Source organism: Leptopilina boulardi, unplaced genomic scaffold (genome assembly GCF_019393585.1).
Source record: "Leptopilina boulardi isolate dan_hultmark-lab unplaced genomic scaffold, ZJU_Lbou_2.1 LbouV2_31, whole genome shotgun sequence".
Classification (NCBI taxonomy): Eukaryota; Metazoa; Arthropoda; class Insecta; order Hymenoptera; family Figitidae; genus Leptopilina; species Leptopilina boulardi.
In genome coordinates this window covers 3,080,093-3,103,214 of record NW_026137874.1, presented here as the reverse complement: position 1 = coordinate 3,103,214, position 23,122 = coordinate 3,080,093, and the positions used below count along the sequence as shown (strand labels likewise).

The 23,122-nt window shown below is 24.5% G+C and overlaps 1 protein-coding gene across 1 annotated transcript in view; it reads right to left on the bottom strand.

Moving 5' to 3' along the window:
- The window catches only part of LOC127283376 (receptor-type tyrosine-protein phosphatase kappa), a 61,055-nt gene that overhangs the window by 35,594 nt on the left and 2,339 nt on the right, over positions 1–23,122 (bottom strand). The window contains exon 2 of the mRNA XM_051308203.1: positions 16,018–16,287. Coding sequence (XP_051164160.1) covers positions 16,018–16,282 — 265 coding nt within the window. The 5' untranslated portion in view covers positions 16,283–16,287. The remainder of the gene's footprint in view (positions 1–16,017; positions 16,288–23,122) is intronic.

Sequence of the window (23,122 nt, the reverse complement as noted above, 5' to 3'; positions counted from 1 at the left end):
AAAAAATTGCAACAATTTGTATTCACAATTAGAAAATTCTGAATTGAAATATTATTTTTTGTTATTTATATTTACGGCGCAAAGTTTTGTTTTAGATATAGGTTGTTCGGATCATATGGAGACTTTAACTTTCCAGTAGTAAAGCGCTATGTCAGGTCAGACACCTCCAGCGCATCACCGGCAAACAGGTTAGACCCCTCTAGGCACTATTATGTGGTGGGAAATCAATGTATTGTCTATTTTTATTATAGCTAACCAAACCAATTTATATGTATATTACAGAGACAGAATAATTGCAACAACAAACAAAAAGGGGGAAAAAACATTTTTTTCCTAATTTGTTCGAAAATTAAACAACCTGTATTCATGTTTTTTATACTTTTGATATAAAAATGACGTACTATATAATATATTCAAATCAATCTTTTTTTTATTCAGTTACGTCAATATTTGACCTAATAATTGAAAAAACGAAATTATAAGAATTTTATTAAATTAATTTTATTTATAAAATATTCTTAAAACAAAAATATATTCTTAAATTTAGAATATGGTTTCTGAAATATGTTTTTATTATTGTACAATCAATATATTTTCTCAATCATACGTGGATCTTTTTACATTATTTAACTTCTGTATATTTTAATGAAATGAAATAGGAAAACAATCATACAATTAATTCCCATTTTGCCATTTATAAAAGATAAATATATCCCTTTCAGCTTTTGGAAATCCTTTTCTTTTTTTTCTCTCTCTATACTTTTGTTATTCTTCACTGTCGTTTCAAGAGGAGAATAAATGGCATCCAAAAATAATTACGGGGATGAGAGAAGTGAGTTGTATAACACACACATATGAGGGAGAAATGTATATATATATATATATATATATATATATATATGTATATAGAGAGTGTTTAATGCAACAATAGGTTGCCTCCAGGGGAAGCAATTGCTTTCAATAAGAAGCCATTTATGAACCGATGTTCAAGGTTTAGAGCTACATTTATGTATTCATTATGTAATAATCTCACATACACATATATAGATATATATTTTTAATTAATATTATATAATATAAATATACTTATCAGGTCAGTTTTCCTTTAAATTTCCCTATTTTGTGAGATTATTTTTATTTTAAATAAATTATTTTATATACAATATAATTAAAAAAAAATCATAACATATATTTTTAATTCAAATTTTATATATATAATTTGAGTCGAATAAGAAATTTTTTACGTGTATGCAATCAAAATACAGAGAAAATATAGTCGGATGTTCTAGTACTTAGTAAAATACTTGAAAAGTAGGAAAATGTGGGGATTGTTGAAGAGGACTCAAAGAGGGTGCAAAGAGGTTCGGAATGTCTCTCTCACCTCTGTTAGAAGTCAAGTACCTACGCGGTCAACTCTCAAACCAATATAGAAATGTTTTTTTCTTCAACTTTCTTTTTCTTCTTCTTCTTCTTCTTCTTCTTCTACTTTATTTTTTTATCAGACCAATCTTTCTACTTATTCTTTCTGATAAGTATATTTTTATCCATTTTTCTCGTGTTTTTTTATTTTTTTATTATACACACATATATGGGTGTAGGCTGTTTTTTTGATAAATATATTTTCTGTCAGATTTTCTCTCATTTTTTATATTCTTTAACAATGTTTTCTCTTTTTTTGCGATAAATTTTTTTTTATTTATAATAATTTAGATTAAATAAAAATTTATTTTGTCACAAAATAAACTATTTGTTTGACGATGAAATAAATTTTTTTTTCCAAACCAAATAATATTTTTAATTTGAATAAAATTTGATTTCAAACAAATAAATAATTTTTTTAATTTTCTAGGACAAATTTTATTTTTTATTCTTTGGGTTTACTGGTATATATATTTTTTTGAAAATTTTTAATAGGGACCAAGGGACGGACGCTTAGAACCACAAACTGAAGGGTCTCCATTACGTGCAGAGAGAGAGATAGAGAGAAGGTCGTAAAAGGTCATTTGTTCACATTACTTCGTTGTGTGAACATCGTTCAAAGGCGTTAGGGTTTATATACCTAACCATAGTGTGAAATAGTAAATTGAAAATAACGATTTTCCACCACTGTCAAATTGATATTCAAAGCTTCAAACTTCTTTGCAATTTATCAAATTTTCCATACTTATATTTAATAATAATAATTAACAATCAAAATAAGAAATGCAGATTTATTAATAAAAATTAATTTTCTATTGTATAAATTACAATATTTTTTTTAATAAAAAAAAATAATATTTTTTCCCAGGGTAATAATAGAAATTGTCGTGCACACCTTATTTATTATTTAGAATAGCGTCACTGACATGATATGACAATTAAGTGTGGTCAAGTGGCATGCTCAATTTTTTTCTGTTCATTTAAGTTAAACGCAAACAATAATACTGATATAGTGATATTCAATGGAAAAATATACGTATGTACATACATATGTTTTTTCTTCGTAGAGCAGAATAATTTGAAATAATAATTTTCAATTATAATTTTTGGGTTATATATTATTTATATAATTTTTTTTTGGCTATTATTATTATTATTATTATTAGTAAAAAAAATAATTACCTTTATTTTTCCAATAATTTGAACAATAATAAATTATTAATTTGGAAATATTTAAATATTTATAGAAAAGTTAAAATATTTGTGTACATTAATGCTTTCGATAGAAGTATTATAACAAATATTATTTCAACTGAGGTTTATAACTCCTAATGAAAATGGTTTTCCCTATGGGTAATTCAATATCCCGTGACACTGTGAAAATCGATATTAGCTTTCTTGCTTATCGAATACTTCACAAAGAAGCACGTACTTTTCTCTATATACATATATAGTTGTATATAAGACGTGCGCATCTAATGGAATGAGAAAAAGTAATTTAAAAAATTATCTCGAATTGAATATATATAAGCTTTTGACAGATTATTCTAAAAAGTTAGTTTTAAAATGATTATCTCATTTATTTTTTTTTCAAATATAAAAAAGTAAAGAAAAATTAAATATATATATTATATTTCACTGGAATTACTTTCTACTGCGGATAAAAAAGTTATAAAATGTGTGGGTTGTAATATTTAACTTTGCTTGAATATATATATAAAAAAAAAGAACTTTATATGATACACGCGATATGATAAAATAAAAGTTAAAAAAAAAATTTATAAATGAGCATGCTACCTACTTGCACAAATCCAATTTTTAAATATACGCCCACCTTTCATAAAAATGTAGGTATATATTCATGTTAGTAAAAATTTATCTTCAAACATCAAAATTGTATGCACACGAATTGCACTCAAATATATACAGATTTTTATTTTAGTTATAAAAAAATATCGTGGTCACTTTTACTGATAGTTGATTTCTAGTGTGTAATGAACAAAAAAATTAAATTCTTTTTAAAAGAAATTAAGTTTTTGTTCTCTTTTTGGAGATTTTTTAAAGTATTTTTTGGACATTGTAACTTTGAACATATTCATTTTTGATACAGTTGTATACAATATGAAATTGAGAAAAATAGACTTTTCTTGTACACAATGGTACTCAGGTGGCTGTCTACATTACCACGTTCAATAATAAGCACACTGATTGCACTCTCAAATCAAATCAGGATTCGAGATGCGTATACAGTGTGTACTCTCTGCTAACCACACCTGCTCTCAATCACGAGTGAATTTTCCACGCCCCGATTTTCAATCTATTGCTGAATTTCTCTTATCCTTCAATCTATCGATTTTTGTCAATGTATATATATATATAAATAATTGTTTCAATAGTTTTCATTTTCTTCTCAATTTCCACTTTCAAAAAGTTTTCATCGCAAATTCAATTTTCCCTAGTAAATATTTATCACCATCCATTAATGATTTTTAAGTATTTTTTTTGTGGTTCTTGATGAATTTCAATTTATAGTTTGAAATTAGAGAATATTTAACTTTTTTTATTATTTTTTTTAAATACAATAAATACTTAAAATACTTAAACGACCCCTGTCTAAAAAAGTGAACTATTATATTATTAAGAGAAAAATGTGTTTCTCAGAAAATAGAATAATTATAATTTCTGAGAAAAAATTTTTTTTTCAATAAATTGTTCATTTATAAGATTCTGGAATTTGCATTTAAAAATGAAAAATTTCGGAGAAACGAATAAAAGTAAGACTTTTAATTCAATATTATTTTCGAGAAAAAGTTTGTCATTTGTCATAAATAAAACTTAATTTTCCCAGTTAATTAATAAAGTGTGTCTCTCACATTCTCACGAGTGCATAAACATTAAATTCCTGGAAGAGCTTCTCTTATATGAGGAAGTTGAATTTTTCGTACTATTATTATTATTTTTTATATTTCCTAGTTCCCTTATCAAGTTTTTTTTTTTTTTTCTTTTTTGAATGTAAATAGCGATAAAGCTCGCGAGGTGGTTAGATTATGCTCAGGGTCGTGAATCGTTTACAAGAGCATGTTATATACATACAGCAGGTGGTAAATTAAATATGCCAAGTTCGACGATGCATATGTTGTTATTACCGCCTCGTAGATTGTTTATTTTTGGATAATAATAATAATAATAATAATAGTTGAAATTAATTATTTTCAAATAAGGGAAAATAATTACTTTCATATACGTTCGACAGTTATTTTCAGATAAATGATAATAATTATTTTCCATTCAATTATTAAAAAAAATTTAAGTAAAAAAAATTGTTTTTTTCTAATTCTTATTTATCAGAGTTGGTAAATTACTTTTTCGGGATTTTATTGAAAATATTAGGGGGGGGGGGCTTTTTTTGTTGTCCGAATTATCGAAGAGTTGATTTTGCTTGCGCGTAAAACTGATTTTATTGATTCTGATATTGCTGCGTAACTCGGGATCTCTTCCAAGTTCCAAGCAATGTTAACCACACCCTTCAAACACAGCATCAGAGCTACATCTGGGGATATCTTAACCCGTTTCTGAACGGTTTGATTTTTAATCTCGTTACACTCGAATGTATAGAATTCGAATGAATCCTCGGCAATTTCTTTTTATACGACAACCTCTGCCCCCCCCCTTCTCTCTCTCTTTCTCGTTTCTTTTTTTATCGTGACACAATAAAAATTTTCTAACAACTTTTCCGATTTTCACTTTACAGTGCAATTTTTAGTTTTCAAACTGGAAATTCACATAAACGTTGAATAAAAATATCGAAAAAAGTAGAAATTTTTATTTTTGAATTAAAAACTTTTATAATTTTTATTAGCGACTAATTTCTACAATGACAAATCCGATTAATTATGCTGTTTCAATTTTATAATTTGATTAAAGGAACGCGAATATAGAGAGATAAAATTATATAATGCGGAGGACACGAAATTCTACGTTTTCATATAGATAAAAAAAAAATCGAACATTATGAATGAAATTCTCAGAAAAAATGAAACATTTTAAATATTACATCATCTTATTTAACATTTTAATGTTTCCTTTTGTAGAAATATGCAATTCAAAATTCTCAGTGCGAGTTTGAAACTTTTAAGGTAAAAACTATCTGACCTAGTCAGAATTTACTGTATAAATTTAAAAATTATATATTTACATTTACAAGCTTTATATTAAAATTCCTTTTGATTAAAAAGAATCGAGAAAAAAATATTCTCCAAATGATGAATTAATATACTCAGCATTTGTTGCAGAATTTAAATAAATATTTATTAAATATATAAAATATACTAAACTTAAGAATAAATTACTCTATAAAATATATTCTAAAGTAGGTGCCAAGTATTTCGTTTTAATTGCATAATATTTTTCTCTTGGTGTTATGTTTGCATGACTGAGGAATATAAAGAATTTTTATAATCACGTATTTATTTGTATAAAGGTAACAAGGTTGAACTGTTGATATTATGATATACATATATGAAAAGATGGAAAATTCGTTTTTATGAAAATTATATGGAATTTTACTGCGGTTAATAGAAAGTTTTATATATTCATTCTTTATTCCCTTATGCGGATATTCAACTTCGTACACACAGTTTTAATTATAATTATCTTTCGGAAAATTAAATATACAGTGAAAATTATTGTATATATACATTCCTGAATGCATTCTTTTTAATATTTTCATAATTAAACAGATTCCACATAGAATAAATAAATATGTATATATAAAAAATTATTATTATTTATTAATTATGATTTATAAATATTTTTATTTCTTTTTTATCAACTACAATATATAAAATGTGATTTATTATACCACACTTAAAGTGCAATTAACGTTAATTAATTACATGGAAATAGTTAATTATGACAATTTGTTGAAAATGACAAAGTTCCCTGTTTGAAATGATGTTTGTGTAAAATAACTTTGGAACAGACAATGTACAAAGTTGAATTTTCACACTGTAATTGCTACTGATTATGAGGTGATAATGTTTCTCTCTATATATATATATTCATATATAAAGAGATATGATAATTAATATTACACGAGAATATATTTAAAATTACAATAATTTAATGTATATTAAAAAATATTAATTAAATAGGTAAATAAAATTTTTAAATATTTTTCTTTAATTTAAAGTGAAAAAAATTAATTTAATTACGTGAATTTATGTTGTCTAACTGGGGTTAAGGGCATGTGACTGACAGATCACGTGACATGCCCACATGTATTAATATAATAATAATTCTAATCTGCATTGATAATAAATTATAATTTCTTTAAAATTTTGTCAATTTTAAAGAAATGATAATAATAAAATATTGTAATAAATTTAATGCGCTATCGATAGATTTATATTAAATTACTTCTATTAGAAAATTATTTTTCATTTTTATCCTATATTTTAACAATCTGAATTTAATCCCATTTACGCAAAAAAATAAGGAGAAAGGAGATAATGAAGCAGAAAAAGGAAAAAGAAACTTTTGTAAACTAATTGTATTATATACTTATTTAAAATTGTATTAAATTAGATTAAAATTTTTTTTATAGATTTTATTAAGGAAATTAATTAAACACAATGAATTCAAAGGTATTGAATATAAATAAAATGAAAAATTAATAATATTAGTTATTGAATAAAAATATATTTTTTTTAAATTGGAAATTTATTTTTTTTCGTTATAAAAAATATGTTTTTTCATTAAACAAAAATTAAATTTTTATTTTTAATCCTTAGAAAGAAACTTCGTCTTGTTAAATGAGTAACTAAAATTACTTTCAATTCCTAGGGTGTGTGCGTAAATATCTATGAAATTTACGACGATTGAAATTAAAGCGTCGAGATGTTTTCATGGTGCGACTTCATTGAAGATAATTTGCTATTTGGTCGATCGTAAAACACCTCTTTCTCTCTCTTTTTTTTTCTTTTTTTTTATTTATCGCGTCAGAAAAAACATTGTACGAGATTGGTTTATGTCAAACAAAATTTCTTTTTATAGTTTTTTATATTTATTTTAGTTTATATTATTTTTTTCATATTAAAAAAAATTTAATTTTTAGATATTAGTTTTCATTTCGTTAACAGAAACAAATTAATATTTATTTATTAATACTAATTTATATTAATTACTATTATTACATGTTTATTATTATTATTAATTAATCTATTATTATTTATTAATATTTTATATTAATTGATACATTAAATTATATTAGATTATAATTTACTTATCGTGTGCGATAAATATATAGAGAATTAAATTGAATGTCGTATATAATTTTTTTTTCTGGAGCAGCTTATACTTTTCTTGTTAACAAATTAAGTAATCTTGATCGAACTCTGTGATTACTTGGTCTCGTTGGTTTCTTGTTATAGTCCAATTTATCGAGTAAAATTTTCCTCTGTTCAAATTGAAAGAGACAAAATTAACCAGGATTCCTGCCGAGTTTAGAATAACAATTAAGAGCTTGTGTATACTATTCAAGAAAAAAAAAAAAAAAAAAAAAATATGCTGACAAGAATAATTTTCCTTTCATTATTTTTAATTCGAGACAATTGTAAATAATATACATATAATTTAGAAAAATAATAATAATAAATAAATAAAAATATACAAACACATTATTGATAGGTAAACAATAAATGTATTTTAATCAAACAAAAAAGAAAATTAGAACAGAACAAATAACAATAATGAAAAAACAAATTGACAAAAGGAAAAAAGCAAATAATAAATTTTACAATATGCTTTTTTATTAATTGTCACTTTCATTTAAATAAAAATTTTAAAAAAAACTGCAAATATGTACAAATTTATTAAAATCGTTATATATTAATTAAAATTTAGGTGTTTCGAAAAAAAAGAAGAGAAAATAGAAAATTACGCGGTAAAAAATCGTTTAAAAAAAAATAATGGGAAAATAAATCAATTTATTGAATTGCTTTTATCTGCAGTTGAAACGTGCAAGTTGAGTGCCCACACATTTGCCAACACTTTCATTCTCTTCTCATAGAAGAGAATCGTTAAAAACTTCAAGTCTGACAATGAGTTGTATATAGATATATTGTATATATATATATATATAGGAAAACGAGAGAGAGATGGGTTGAGAAAAACGGGTGCGAGGTTTATGTATATGCATATAGATATATAGAGAAAGAAGAATGCCTGCTGCTAAAATTTCTGATGCTTATGTATTGACTTGCTAATGACGAAAATTTGCTATTCAAATCGTCAATCACATTCCGCTCTGGTTTCAACGACTTTTTTACACGAAACTTTAAAAAAATCCATTGTGGCATCATTTTTACGAAATTATGCCACAAATGATGTTTTGTAGATTCTTTTTCATTTCAAAAAAAAAAAAAAAAAATATCTCAGAACAATTGAAACAAAAGATTCCGTCGCCAAAAACGATATTCTAAATTTAAGAATATAATTTTGGCTTCTTTTCAAAAAAATATGTTATTGTTTGAATACAATATTCTCAAACTAAGATTAATATTCATAAAATATTTTATTCTTAAATTAAGACTAGTATTTTTTATTTTTCTTTGAATTTTCATTTAAATATTTTTGTCATTTACGTGACAAAATGATTATATGAGTTAAATATTATTATTAAATATCATCTCTCCCTTCTGTGAATGCATGACATGCCCTTAAAGTTTTAAGTATAAATATATTATAATACCACGTTGACATTTTTGGATTATTATATAAAATGAAAATTTTATACAAATTTAAATAAAAATTTTTTTTTTTGTATAAAAAAATGCTCCTCTAATATTCAATTATGCTAATACTGAATTTTCTGAGTAGGATATATATTTTCAAAAGGCATGTTAAGCATGATAAACGTAAAGCTTTGTGAATTATCTATAGAGGTCGAACTGAAGACTCTTCACGCTCCCCTTCTCGCAGATTCCTCATAAATTATCCACAAATTTCAGGTATGGTAGTTAGATTCCCCGAGAATTTGCTATCCATAAAATTTAATTCACTGACTTTTCTGAATTATAATATGTGAAATCTTTGTCCTTTTTTTACACGGAAAAAAAAATCCTCAATTTATTATAGAGAATTGAAATTTTTTCTACAATTCAAATATGTCATCTCTGTAATTATTAATGATTTTATCTAATATTATTATTTTTATTATATGTGCGTTGTTTAATTATTATTTTGAATTTTATGTTGCAGAAGAAAAGAAGATATTTTGGACTACTTCGTAAAATTTGGATTATTTTTAAATTTAAATAATGTAAGTACATATTTTTACTTTCAAATTTTTTAAAATTATTTCATTTACTTTGTAATATTATTACCGTTGCTGAGGTAAAAATCGGGCATGGTAACGTTTTTTATGGTAACGCTTGCTATGGTAATGGTTGTCATATAAAAAAATTAATATAATTTAAAATAAAATAGAAAAGAAAAATAAATAGAAAAATAGAAATAAAAGAAATAAAATAGAAAACTAAAACAAAATGAGAATTGAATTATACGCAAAAAAAGGGGGGGTCACACCAAGGGCTTGATCCGTCACTGTTAAAATGTATATTGTCTCCTGGAGCACAATGAGTACTCTGTCTTTCATTAAGAACAAACGACGAGACTACGGGAGATTTAATCAAAAGGGTGAAGTGAAATGTTATATAAAAAAGTAATTCCATTATTGGCTTCGTTTCGAATTGGCTCGTAAAATAGAGTCATAGAATCTCATCAAAACTCAGAGTATAAGGTCATAAAAGTGTGACATAGATGTGGAATACATATATAAAAAAAAAAACAAAGTTGAGCCTTACCACATATTAAAAAAGAAAAAAAAATATATCTATACTTCCTGCATAAAAATTATCTTTAATTTCTCTTGGGAAATAAATAATTTAATGACAAATGAATTTCTATATATGTGTATATCTGGAATAAAATGCAACCGGCATTTTTCATCTTTCATATTATATGCGGGTTTATGATTCTCCAGAAACTGGTCATTTTTAAGGGAGAAAATTTCGAGAAAAAAAAATTTTGCGACTGCTAATTTTAAAATTTTGCAATATCTTTAATTTTCAAAAAAAATGTGATATATATGTATAAAATGAAGAAATCACAATTTTACGCTTTTTATTATTTTTCGATATTTTTAATGCCACCGGATATTAAAGATGAAAGCATCGCAGAATCTTTTTTGCGCTACTAAAATTTTATTGCTTACTCGTTAATGCAAGCAACTGATATTATTTCGAACCCTTCAATATTATATATATATATATATTCATACATTAAAAATAAATTGTATGTGTATATTTCTAATTTTAATTTAAAATGTATTAAATTACTTTTTTTCTAAATAATTTCTTTTAATAACTGACAATTTTTAGAATATTTTTTCTACTGTTCTCAAAATTAAATTATTTTTATATATACACAGTTTTTTGGTCTCTAAATTTGAATTAATTAGTTATACATTAAAATGAAAAATTTCTTCTAATATTGAGAATAATTTTTTCATTTAAAATAAAATCAAATTTTTTTGTTTTTTATAAAAAATTGCATTTCATTTTCGGACCACCCATAATTATAAAATGAAGAGGAGAAAAAAAAGGTTGCATTTGCTGGAACAGCAATTCGGGCACTAAAGATATATTTTTAACCTGACATCAGAACTGCATAATGTGTAACATATGTGGCAGCCATAACATTTAAGTTAGCCTACTCCCTGATGTGTGAACACATCAAATGTGGGAGAGTTGATCTTGACACAAATATGTGTGTTCTGAACTGGTGTTCATTCTGAGCTTATATATATATATATATAAAAAGAGAGAGAGAAAAGTTTGATTTTCCCGAGAGTTAAAATGCGTGCAAATTCCTTGACTAATACTGAGTCATCTTTTATATAGCTCTTCTTTCTAACCTTGTCGAATATGTCTGACTTTGTCCGAGATCCTATAACAGTGCCTCTCATTGCTTCCCTCAAACAATGCTTCTTAATTTGATTTGACAAATAACAACGAACCATTGTGTCGAATTAAATGCTCCATTTAAACTCCCTTTGAATACTTTAGTTTCAATGAATTTTATATAGAGGCACACATGCGCCTTGTTACACTCCATATACTTGTAGTAAGAGAATAATTTCTTTGATTTAGAGAAAAAAGTTTATTGACCAGTGATTTTTTTTATTGAAATAAATTTTTTCAATTATTTAGCTATTTTTTTTACAATTCCCGAGTAAAATAAAAAAATTATATATTTCGCTTAAATTATATTTGATTCGAATAAAAAAAAATGTCCCTCTGCTTATAAAACAGATTATAATTAGAACATGAAATAAAATGTTACTCTACAGAAAAAAATATCACATATGAACTCTTAAAAAAAGCAACTAATTATGAAGCATATAATTAGGGAACCAAAAAAAAATTCACTAATTAGAAATCCCTAGGGTTCTTGAAAAAAAGGCAATTTGCAATGTTACGCTTTTTGAAAATTTTTAGAAACAAAAATGAATTGTTATTTTTGTCGCAGACCAAAAAAAAAGGGTGCGAAAAAAATAGTTTTATTTTCACGTTGAGAAATATAATGACGATAAAAAAAAGGCTTTCAGAATTTTAATCGCGAACCAAAAAGCACACGCGAAGAATGTGATCTAATTAAGTACTACGCTGGGAGCTTTTCAAAACGTTTTAGAAGCTTTTAGCATCGCGTTTCTTCCTGCTGTCTCACTATAAACTTTCTTTTTTCTTCTCGGTTGTTCCCTTCAAGGCTCACTTTAATTTAATCAGTTAATTTCGTGCTTCTTTATACTATGGATTTCGAAGTTGAACATTGACTGAAGCCATTTTAATTATGAACTTTTCAAATCTTTCCTTTCGATGTTACTTTGTATATTGAAAAATTGTGTCAGTAAAAATCTTTAATTTACTTTTATTTATAATTTTTTAATTTAAATGAAATTAAATAAAATTTAATTTTACTAAACTAAATTGTTATAAAAAAAAAAAAAATGTTTTTTTTCTAACATGGACAATTTTTCATACAAAGTGGACAATTTTATATCTAATAAAAGTTCAGCACGACACGCGTTTATCTCTTTATTATAAATATAAATGTCTTGCGATTTCGTATATATATATATATATATATATATATATATATATATATATATATATAATGTAAAATCGTCTCTTCAAAATGCTTTCCACGGATGGTTTGAGATAGTTTTGCTTTCGTGTGTGTATAGGTGTTATAGCAAAAATGCAAAACTTCATTTCCTTTTCAGGTTGATCCCAAGGGGAATAGGTGCGCCGTGAATACTATGCGCTACATTTGATTTATTCATTCTTTTTAAACCAACGTCTATATAAACAAAATAAAAATAAATAAAAAAAAAAAAAGAATGCAACTTGCATTGAAAATTCCTAATTGGTTATATTCAAGCATTTTATTCTATATATATTTCTCCATTCATTAAAATTCAGACAATTAATTATTCATGGAGATTACTTCCTATTATAAATTTCGAAGAATTTAATTTCACGCGTTCAACTTCCCTTGTGGATTATTATTTTTTTTTATTATTTTGATATTTTTTGTACCCCTTTGAATTGTGTGCGAAACTTTTGTTCCTCAAGTGCGCTCTGGAGGAGAAAAGTAATAAAATTATATATATATAAAACGTATAAAGGTTCTCGAGTAAATAAAATACGGAAATGGCAATAAAAAAAGCAACAACAACTTATGAACCTTATTGCAGGACTTGTTGATTACTTGCCGAGGTCGGATATGAAGTAAGCTTTTTTTATATATATATATATTTATACCTGTATATGCGTATATTTCGAGAAAGAAGTAAAGGAAATTTTCTTTTTCCGCGTATGAACCAATTTCTTCTATTAGAGTTACATTTTATATACGCGGAAAAGAAAAGAAAATTTGATTACTTGAATTTAAAATAAAAATCTTACATTTTATGATTTTTTTCAAAACGAAGAAAGTTAATTAAAATCTTTTAAGGCGTATAAAATCAGGAGGAAGTTTTTTTTTAATTTGCAAAATAGAAAAAAAATTTGTTTAAATATAATTTGTACATTAATTAATTATTATTTAAAAAGCAATTAATAATTATTTAAAAAGAGTAATTAATTATTATTTGAAAAGTAATTAATTATATCTACATAAAAATTTATAAACTAGAAATAAAATTAATGAATTATTATTATCTGTAAGAAAAATATCGTAAAAACTATTTTAAAAATGATTTATAACACATAGAAATACCCAAGTAGAAATGTGCCACTGGCATAGTACTGACCCAACACTGCCAGTCAGTATAATAGTACTGACTGCCGTACTGGGCCAGTAGTGGACCAACCCTGGCTGGTAACGCTGTCCAGTACTGATTTTGTCCCGCTCACCAGTACTAACGTAGTACTAGAATAATACTGGCATAATACTGGCAAAGTACTCATCCGGACTTAAAATCTCACTTTTTTACAAAATGCTAAAACACGCTTTCCAATGCAAATTTCATCCTTATTAGCTTATTACTCCCATTTTTACCACGAACAGGTAATGTGAAGCCAATAATAGTTAATGTTATTTAGAATATATAAAATATTATTAACAATAAATAATTAAAATAATAATTATCATTTATATTAATTAAATTATTTTATTTTTAATAAATTATTTTACAAAAAATAATTTGTGTTGTAAATTTTTTTATTTTTTTAAATTCATAATATTTAATTTTTTTTACTTTGCACTTATACTTAATTTAATAATTATTTAATAATTGATATTACACATGAACAAATATTGTACTTATAACACTTAAAACTAAGAACGAAAAATCTCGCACGCATGGGGGATCGAACCCTAAACCCTTAGAACGCAAGTCAGATACGCATACCGCACAGCCGCGCTGGCTTGAAGTGCTGACTTGAAGTAGTTCACCTAATACAAAAGTTTTGATTTCAAAGTTTGTATTATCTATTGATCACGAAAATAAAATGAATTTATTCTTAAATTTTTTAAACTCACAAAATTTTTTCAATTTTTACAAAGATTTAATGAAATAAAACTGGATATCAATTTCAGTTAAATATTTTTAATAAATTATTTTTACCGTAAATAATATTAAAACAGAGAAAAATGATTGATGAATTACATAATTAAAAATAAGTTAATAAAAGACGACTGTAAAATATGAATGGTAAAAAATTTTTTAAATTTAATATTTAATTATTAATAATATTTAAAAATTACAGTGAAAAAATTACATTTGCTTTATTTTTAAAACTATTAGAAAAAAATTCTCAACTTATTGTTATTGCATGCATGATAAATAACTTAATGCACATATTTCAATGAGTACTAAAATAACTAAAAAAACATAAATATATTTTATATAGGTATATAATAATACATTACAATTACATCCAAAATTTTGAGGGAAAGTATTCGAAAGGAATTAATATACATTTTTTTAAATAAAAAATCATCGTTTTCTATCTATTGGAATAATTTAAAGACTTTTTCATTTAATGTTTTTTATCACCGACATAGTACTGATTCGGTGTGAATGACAGTGTACTGCCAGTACTGGTTTTAATATTTTTTTACCTCCGACATAGTACTGATTCGGTGTATTAGTCAGTACACTGCCAGTACTGAAAGTCAATACCGACAGCCAGTATTGGATCAGTACCATGCCGGTGTTTAATTACGGCGAGCCACGGATATTTCTACTTGGGTAGATTTGATAACGTTAATTAATATTACAACCATTATTACGAAAAGATACTCTTTTCTCTTGGTGACCTACATTTTTTTTTGTATTCAAAATCAATTAATAATTAAATAATCAAATTAAACTATATCACTTTTGAAAATATAGAAATGTTTCACTCAAATAAAATTAGAAAAGAAATTAATTAAATTAAATTTTATTTCTCCTTTTCATTTTTTGAAATTAAAAATTAATCTCCCACATGATTATTGACAATTAGGAAAAATTCGTCCTCGAATTCGAAAATTAATTAAAATTACAATTTTTATTATGAAATAAAATAACTTTCTTTGAAATAAAATTGAATTTAGTTAAAACGTAAACTTTTCGAAATTTTAATTTGATATTTCCACTTTGGAAGCTACCAAACGAAAGAGGTCGAGTTCTTTTCTGTCTTCAGGAAATAATCTCCCTTAGAAACCAAGATTTTCCTTAGAAACCATAAAATCAAGATTTTTGTTGATTTTCGTTTTTTCATTATTTGAAATTCTCAACTCTTTTTTTTTGTAAAATCCAATTTTCTTTTAAATTAAAACTTAATTATTGTAATTTTATTATTTATAATAAAATTTAATTAAATTAATTATTATTCCGAATATAATTTATTTAAATCAAATAAAAATTATTTGGTTCAAGTAAATATTTATTTGACACCGCAGAATATTTGAATCAAATAAACCTTTTTCAGTGTATAAAATATATTTCCATAATTTGTGTGAAAGTGTTAAAAATTTGAAACTCACCGAATGAAATGAGTCCACTGTTGAGCATAGAAAGTTTGATTTGACTGGGAATGGAGGCGAGACTGTATCCGGGATTAAGGTGACGTTTCCTCGGTGGTTTCTCTGGTGCTCGAGGAGCACTTCTACTTCTATGATGATGATGATGCTTTCTGTGTGAATGAGAATGAGAACCACCTACTGTCGATGCAACACCCGTTCTGTCTGATCCTACACTACTTAAGCCCATAACACCTCCACCGGAGGATTGTGTTCGTAGTGAAGACATTCTCTCTGAAAAAAAGAAACAGACAATTTCCCCTCATTTATTCGCATTTCTTTAATATCATAAAAAAAATAGAGAGAAAATAACCATCAAATTTCTCATTTTCTTTCATTGATATATAAATATATTTTTTTTTCATTCAGTACACATGATAATCAACAATTAAAAAAAATAATCTCCATTTTAAAGGATTTATTTTATTCATTATATTATTTATATATTTATATAATTTATAATTAATGAAAAATAAATTAAAACTTAGTAATACCATTTTTTTTTAAATGAAAATAACTCATTTTTTAAAATATAAAATTCGAATTTTTAATTATTCAAATGAGTTTCATTACATTCCATTTGCAGGAGGATTAGAATTATTCACCTAAGTTGCGAGTATGGTGCGAGAATTACATAGCATATTGTGGAAAAGGAATATTTTATAGAATATGAATACCTAAATAATTAATAATTTCCATTAGAATGAAAAAAAAGAAGAAATATTTTTGCTTTTTATCATAAACTACTTATCACACATTAAAACTTGTATAATAGTATTTCCATATTATTATGTGATTTTGCATGCAAATTTATCCTTGTATCGTGACAATATTGAGGTTACGGGGTTACGTGCATATATATACACAATTGAGAGTAAAATAGTAATTAACACCCCCATTCTGTATGGCATTATGCAAAAGCTGTCACGTCACGATTCGAGATATTCCCTAAAGGACAACGTGTGCCGTAACCTGTATATATTGTTTAACAAAGCTTTGATATACTATCGAAAGATCATGTATTACATATATAGGATGATCAAAATGTACCAAATTCCTCTCTAAAAAAAATTTCTTTTTACAAACTGACTTTTTTTTTGTTTTTACACCCAAGAAAATATTTTATTGACGTTTATTTGAGACAAATAAAATTTATTCAAAGCAAATAAAAATATATTTGTCTCATAGTCTGGTAATTTTTTATTTGTTTTAAATCAAAGAAATTATTTAACACAAATAAAATTTTATTCAGTGCAAATAAATTTTAATTTGGCGCAAATAAAATTTTTATTTAACTCAAATAAAATTTATTTAAAACAAATAGATATTTATTTGACTCTGAAGCAAATATATCTTTTCTCGGGGTGCAAACATAAAAAAAATTCTTGGATGAAGTAAATTTTTTATTTTTCAACTCGTTCCAATTGCGTACCAATTTTTTATGAAATCATCGGCAAACATTCAATAATAGATTTTAAAAATAAATGATTAATATACATTTCAATTTTCCCTCTACATAGAATATTTTGTTTTTTTTTAAATGTTAAAAGAAAAATTAATTTTATAAACTAATAATAAATTAATAATTATTGTATTAATATAATAATATATTTTATTAAATTATTGATTATATTAATATATATTTTAATACACGTAAAAAAATATTTGGTTCAATTAAAAATTATTCTGAAAAATTTCTACTTGGATAAAATAATTTTTTTTTTAATTTCATTTAATTATAAATAATTATTAATTAATAATTAATAATTGATATATGATTTATAGATGAATGAAAATCATGTAATATGAGATTGTACTTTGATTAAGAGCGAAACTTAATTGACAATGGAGAATCTCATGTAATTAAATACAAAGGGTATGTTTCAATGGTGAAAGGTATAGGCATCTCGAGGAATTATAGTTATATATCCCATGTACCTTCTGCCTTTTGAATCGCGTATCACGTGCAGCATATGCTCTTAAGCGTTTCTCCATAATTTCAAGAAAATTAAAATGCAAATTAAAAATAAGCATCAAGATTAAATGAAAAAAAAATAAATTCTTTTTTTGCTTTTGAAATTTCTTTTAAAATAGCATATATAAAGGAGACTTTTGTAAACATATTTTTTTGAATATTAATTTTCTCAATTTTAGTGAAAGGAAATTAAAAGGTTTTGCAATTAATAATTGTGTGAGTAAATAATTTCGCAATAAGTCATTAAAATTTCATTCTACAAATTCAATATAAAAATTTACATTTTTTAAAGATTTTAAGTTTCTTTTTTTCAAAAGATATATTACTTTTTCAACGTAGTTATTGAGATGAATTTAGGAAAAAAGTAAAATAAAAATTGAAAAGTGTTAAAAGCTCAAGGAATGTCTAAAATGAGGAGCTTTGATTTTAAACAGTTCCACTATGTATAATATATGTTACGAGGAAAATTGTATAGAGAGAACAGAGAATAGAGATGACAAACTCGCCAGCTGGCAACGAATTCAAAGTGTCTAGTTTGTCTTCGACTGAACCGAAGATTTTCCACTTTACAATATTTTATAAGCAAAACAATAACCTTTTCGTTGTCTTCTATTCTCTCACAAAAAAAAAATTTCCTCTACAATTTCTATGTCAATATAACAAAAATTTCTCATTTTAATTAAAAATTTTATTTAACCGAATTTGGTAGAAGTTTCAATCAACAGAATTTTCATTAAGCTGAATTTTTTTTATTTTATTTATTATACATATAATATAGAAAATCTAGAACCAGATAATTATTCCTCTTAAATTGAGAATAATATTCTTTTGTAAATTTTCGACATATTTTTAAAAGAAATTTTAAAAATATTTTAAAAATTTTTAATAAATTTTGTTTTTTTTAATAATAAATTTTTATTCAGTGAGTCAGTGACATTTGAGGGGATATATGCATTTTATCATTTCGAGCACGTTTTCCTACTTAACAGGAAGGTCAACAAATGTCAGTCGCGCCCTTTGCTAAACGTTGTGTCTAGAATAAGTCTCTTTTTTTTTTTTGACAAATAAAAGCGCATCTCGACTGTCTAATTAGGAGGGCATTTGACTCTCTCCCCTCCTCCTCTCTTCTCGCTTTCAAGGTCTTTTTTATACCTTCTCACTGCTTGCGCGTAATTTAAATCAACAAGAAAAAAAAATTCCCCGCGACAAAAAAGTATTTTTAAATACTTTTTTAAATTTTGTCAGAAATTTATATTTCACACATCTTCTTCTTCTTCTTTCTCTCAGGGTCGGTTATTGACCACTCGACGAGGACAACCTACACATTTCCCCATGGAACTATTATTAAAGTTTTTCCTCACAAATACTTATTCTTCGTTTTCCTCTGATTCTAAGGTTAAAAAAGCTATAGAAAAATATAAAAAAAAAACTTGTTTATTTCAATTAAAATTCGTTTGAAATATTGTATAAAATATAATCCTATTTGAAAATATTTTATTTGAAAAAAAATTTTCAAAAGCACATACAAAAAATACGTTATCAATTTTTTTTATATAATAGTGTTTGAAAAAAATTTGAAGTCTTAACAAATTTATTCCTGAGCGCAAAAAAAAAAAAAAATAAAAAAAAGTGGGCGGAATTTTTTTTTTAGCAACTGTCGTTACTTTCACAGTTTGTACTTTAAAATTGGATTCATGAATATGTGATTAATATACTTAGGAAACGGGGTAAAAGTAAAGACGTAATAATTTAAATCTAAGCGACAGAAAAAATACTCCATCTTAAGAACTGGATAAAAAAACAAATAAACTTACTCTTTTAATTCACTTATATAGATAACGTTATCCAACCAGAGAAAGAAAAATATATTTGTCTCAGAGTTAAATAAATATTTATTACTTTCGTATAAATATTTATTTGCGACAAATAAAACTCTATTAATGTCAAATAACATTTTTTTTAATTAAATTCTTTTTTTTCATTTTTTTTGAGAAATATAATAACTAAAAAAAACGACTAGTAATTATTTTTGAAAATACTTTTTCTTTTCTTTTATGAGACTGTGATATAATTTTATATAAAAGAATTAAAAATACAAAAATAAATAATAAATAAATAATAAATAAAAATAAAATACTTAAACAGTAAAAAATAATTTAACAATAATAACAAAGTGTGTGCTGGCGAATGAAATATATATTACTATTTTTATCTTTTGAAAATACCTTTAACGATCGTTTGATGCAAGATACGAGAAAAAAAATTGTCTCGTAACGAGCAAACGTTGCTTTTTGTCCCTTTTGGACACGTTTTTTTGTAACTTGAGAATATTTTACAATGACAGTATAGAATCGAAAGGAAAACTATAATAACAATAATAGAAAAAAAAGATATTTCACTTATTGTTATGGATTTTTTTTTACGATCGGTCGTTATCCATAATTTACGTTTTCTTATATGATGCAATTGACACTCTTGGGGAATTTATTATAACTTGTTAATTATATTATTATAGTATTATAATTATATAATTATATAATACAAATTATATATAATTTTTTTATTATAAATAACAATATTTATTATAAAGACGTAATATAATAATAATAATAATATTCTTACATTATAATTTTTATTCAATTATACGAGAGTTAGTATTTTTTTATAATAGTACATAAAATAAAAAATATATTAAATTATGAATTCATCATTTTTTTTGCGAGATTCAATGAAGGGGAGGAGTTTTTTTTATACTCAATGAAGAGTAGAATATAAAGAGCCGTAAGCGTTCTTATATGAAGACGTTTTATATATATATGTAGGTTTAATATTTTCGATTTTACGACGCACTTCAAGGGTCTATGACATCATAGCTTATAGATCATGGAAATGAATCTTGAGAATACGGAAACACTTTGTCTGACTATAGAGCGACCTATCCACTGACTGAGAGGTTCCCAAAGAAAAGTATATAGAAGGAGGCATAATATTACTACTTTGACAAGTACAAAGGGACATTCACTCTTTAGAACTACGTTGCTCTTTACAAACTTCTTTTTTACTATTTTCTATCAACAAACCTACCTTTATATCTATATGGGTGATTCTCAACGAGGCGTACAATTCCATGTTCCTTGTGTTATTTTTTAAGAGATAAATTGTAGTAATGAATTCAAGTTCCAAACAATAGCTACTTTAATTTTCAAAATTAAATATTATTTTTTAAATTCAAATTAAAGAGCCAAATTGCGGACCCCTTAAAAATCAGCCATATTCTTGAGAATTTTATTTTTTAATGTGATATTTTAACATCTAATCTAATTATTAAGATAATAAAATTGTTCTTAAAATAATAGAATTTAAAAATAATTTTAAGCAATTAACTTCATAATACAAACAAATGGACACATTAATAAATAAATATAAAAGTAATAATACAGTTTAATTTGAATAATTTATAATAGAACAACACAATTAATAAACTTATAATTGCTGTTATTACATATATATATATAAATTTATAATCAAAATATCTGTCAATCTAATCTAATGAATTTCCACTTTAGTCAAGTATTGATTATTCGTATACAGAACGAGACAATATATACTTTTTGCATAGATAAATGTGAGTGGTGATGTATGAAATAATCAATTAAATTCCGCGAAAGTAATTACCAGTGAATATATTGACTGCTTGTAATTTATTAATCAATTTTCTCAAGTAATTGAAATTATTACAGTAATAATTATAATTATATTATATAATAATAATTATTATTATCATTTTACTATTACTATTTTTTACTGATTTTAAAAATTAATTAGAAAAAAAGAATTTTTTTAAAGAAAAAAAAATTGATTCTACCTCATCTTGTGAGTGTATGAATTTTCAAATAAATGACTGAATTTAAAAGGGGGGAAATATTGAAATGACTATATATGTCATTTTTATTTCTTTGTTTATAAAGTGTGAAAATAGTGCGCGAGGGGTAAACTCTCTTGCACAAACCTCACGACTGTATTCACTCCACTTCAGTTGGAAATTAGAGGAACCTTACTCTGCCAGATTGTTTCATTTAGAGCTTTAAGCTTCCCTTAAATTGTTGGTACAAGACAGCACAGTGAATACTTGGAAATAGCTATTTTGTGTCTTATAAAGGGAAAATTATTAGTAAAATTCATTCAAATAAATTTAAACACAAATGTATGCACTAGAACCCAATTATGAGGGGAAAATAAACTTTCTTTTTCCAAAAAATGTTTTATTGAAAGAAATTTTATTTTATCGAAAAAAATTTTTTATCAGAGAAAAAAATTCTTCATCAAATTTTTATTCAAAGAAAAATTATTTTATATATTAAAGGGAAAATTCCTCTTATGTTTATATTTTTCCTCTCAAAACAAGAAGTAGAATATTTTATTATTCAATTATTATGTAAAAAGAAAATTAACATGAAGAGTATTTTCTTCTTCAATTAAGAGTTTTCGTTTAGAATTTAGAGGATGTAAAAGTGGAATAATAAATTTAGATTAAAGTAATTATAACAAAGTTAAAATTAAAGCAGAGTTTACTTCTTAATTATAATATAACTTTACCTTATTGTCTTTTTTTTCTTTTTGTTTTTTTTTCTTCTAAGAAAATTCAAATTATGACAAACGAATCTTTAATTTTAATTAAATTTCCCTAAACGAACTTGAAATTTTTTTAAGTGTAATAAAAAGTATATTATTTAAGAAGTGTGGAGAAAGTTGGCTTAATTAATGCTTTGAATAATTTTGTATAAGAATGAACAGTTCAAGTATAAAGAACAATGTTACTTTTATGAAGGAATGTTAATTCTATTTCATTTCTCTTCTCTCCCTCTCTCTATCTCTCTGTATATATACATATTTATATATATATATTTGAAAATTTTGTTCCTTTTGCATCAAATATTAAATTGCAATTAAAAATATAGTGGAAAATTAAATTTTAATTTTATTTACCGTGAAAATTAAAAAATAAATTTTCTATAAACATTTTATCTTATTTGAAAATTTACACACCGGAAAAAATTTATTTTGTTTGAATAATTTATTACTTGACTTTTATCA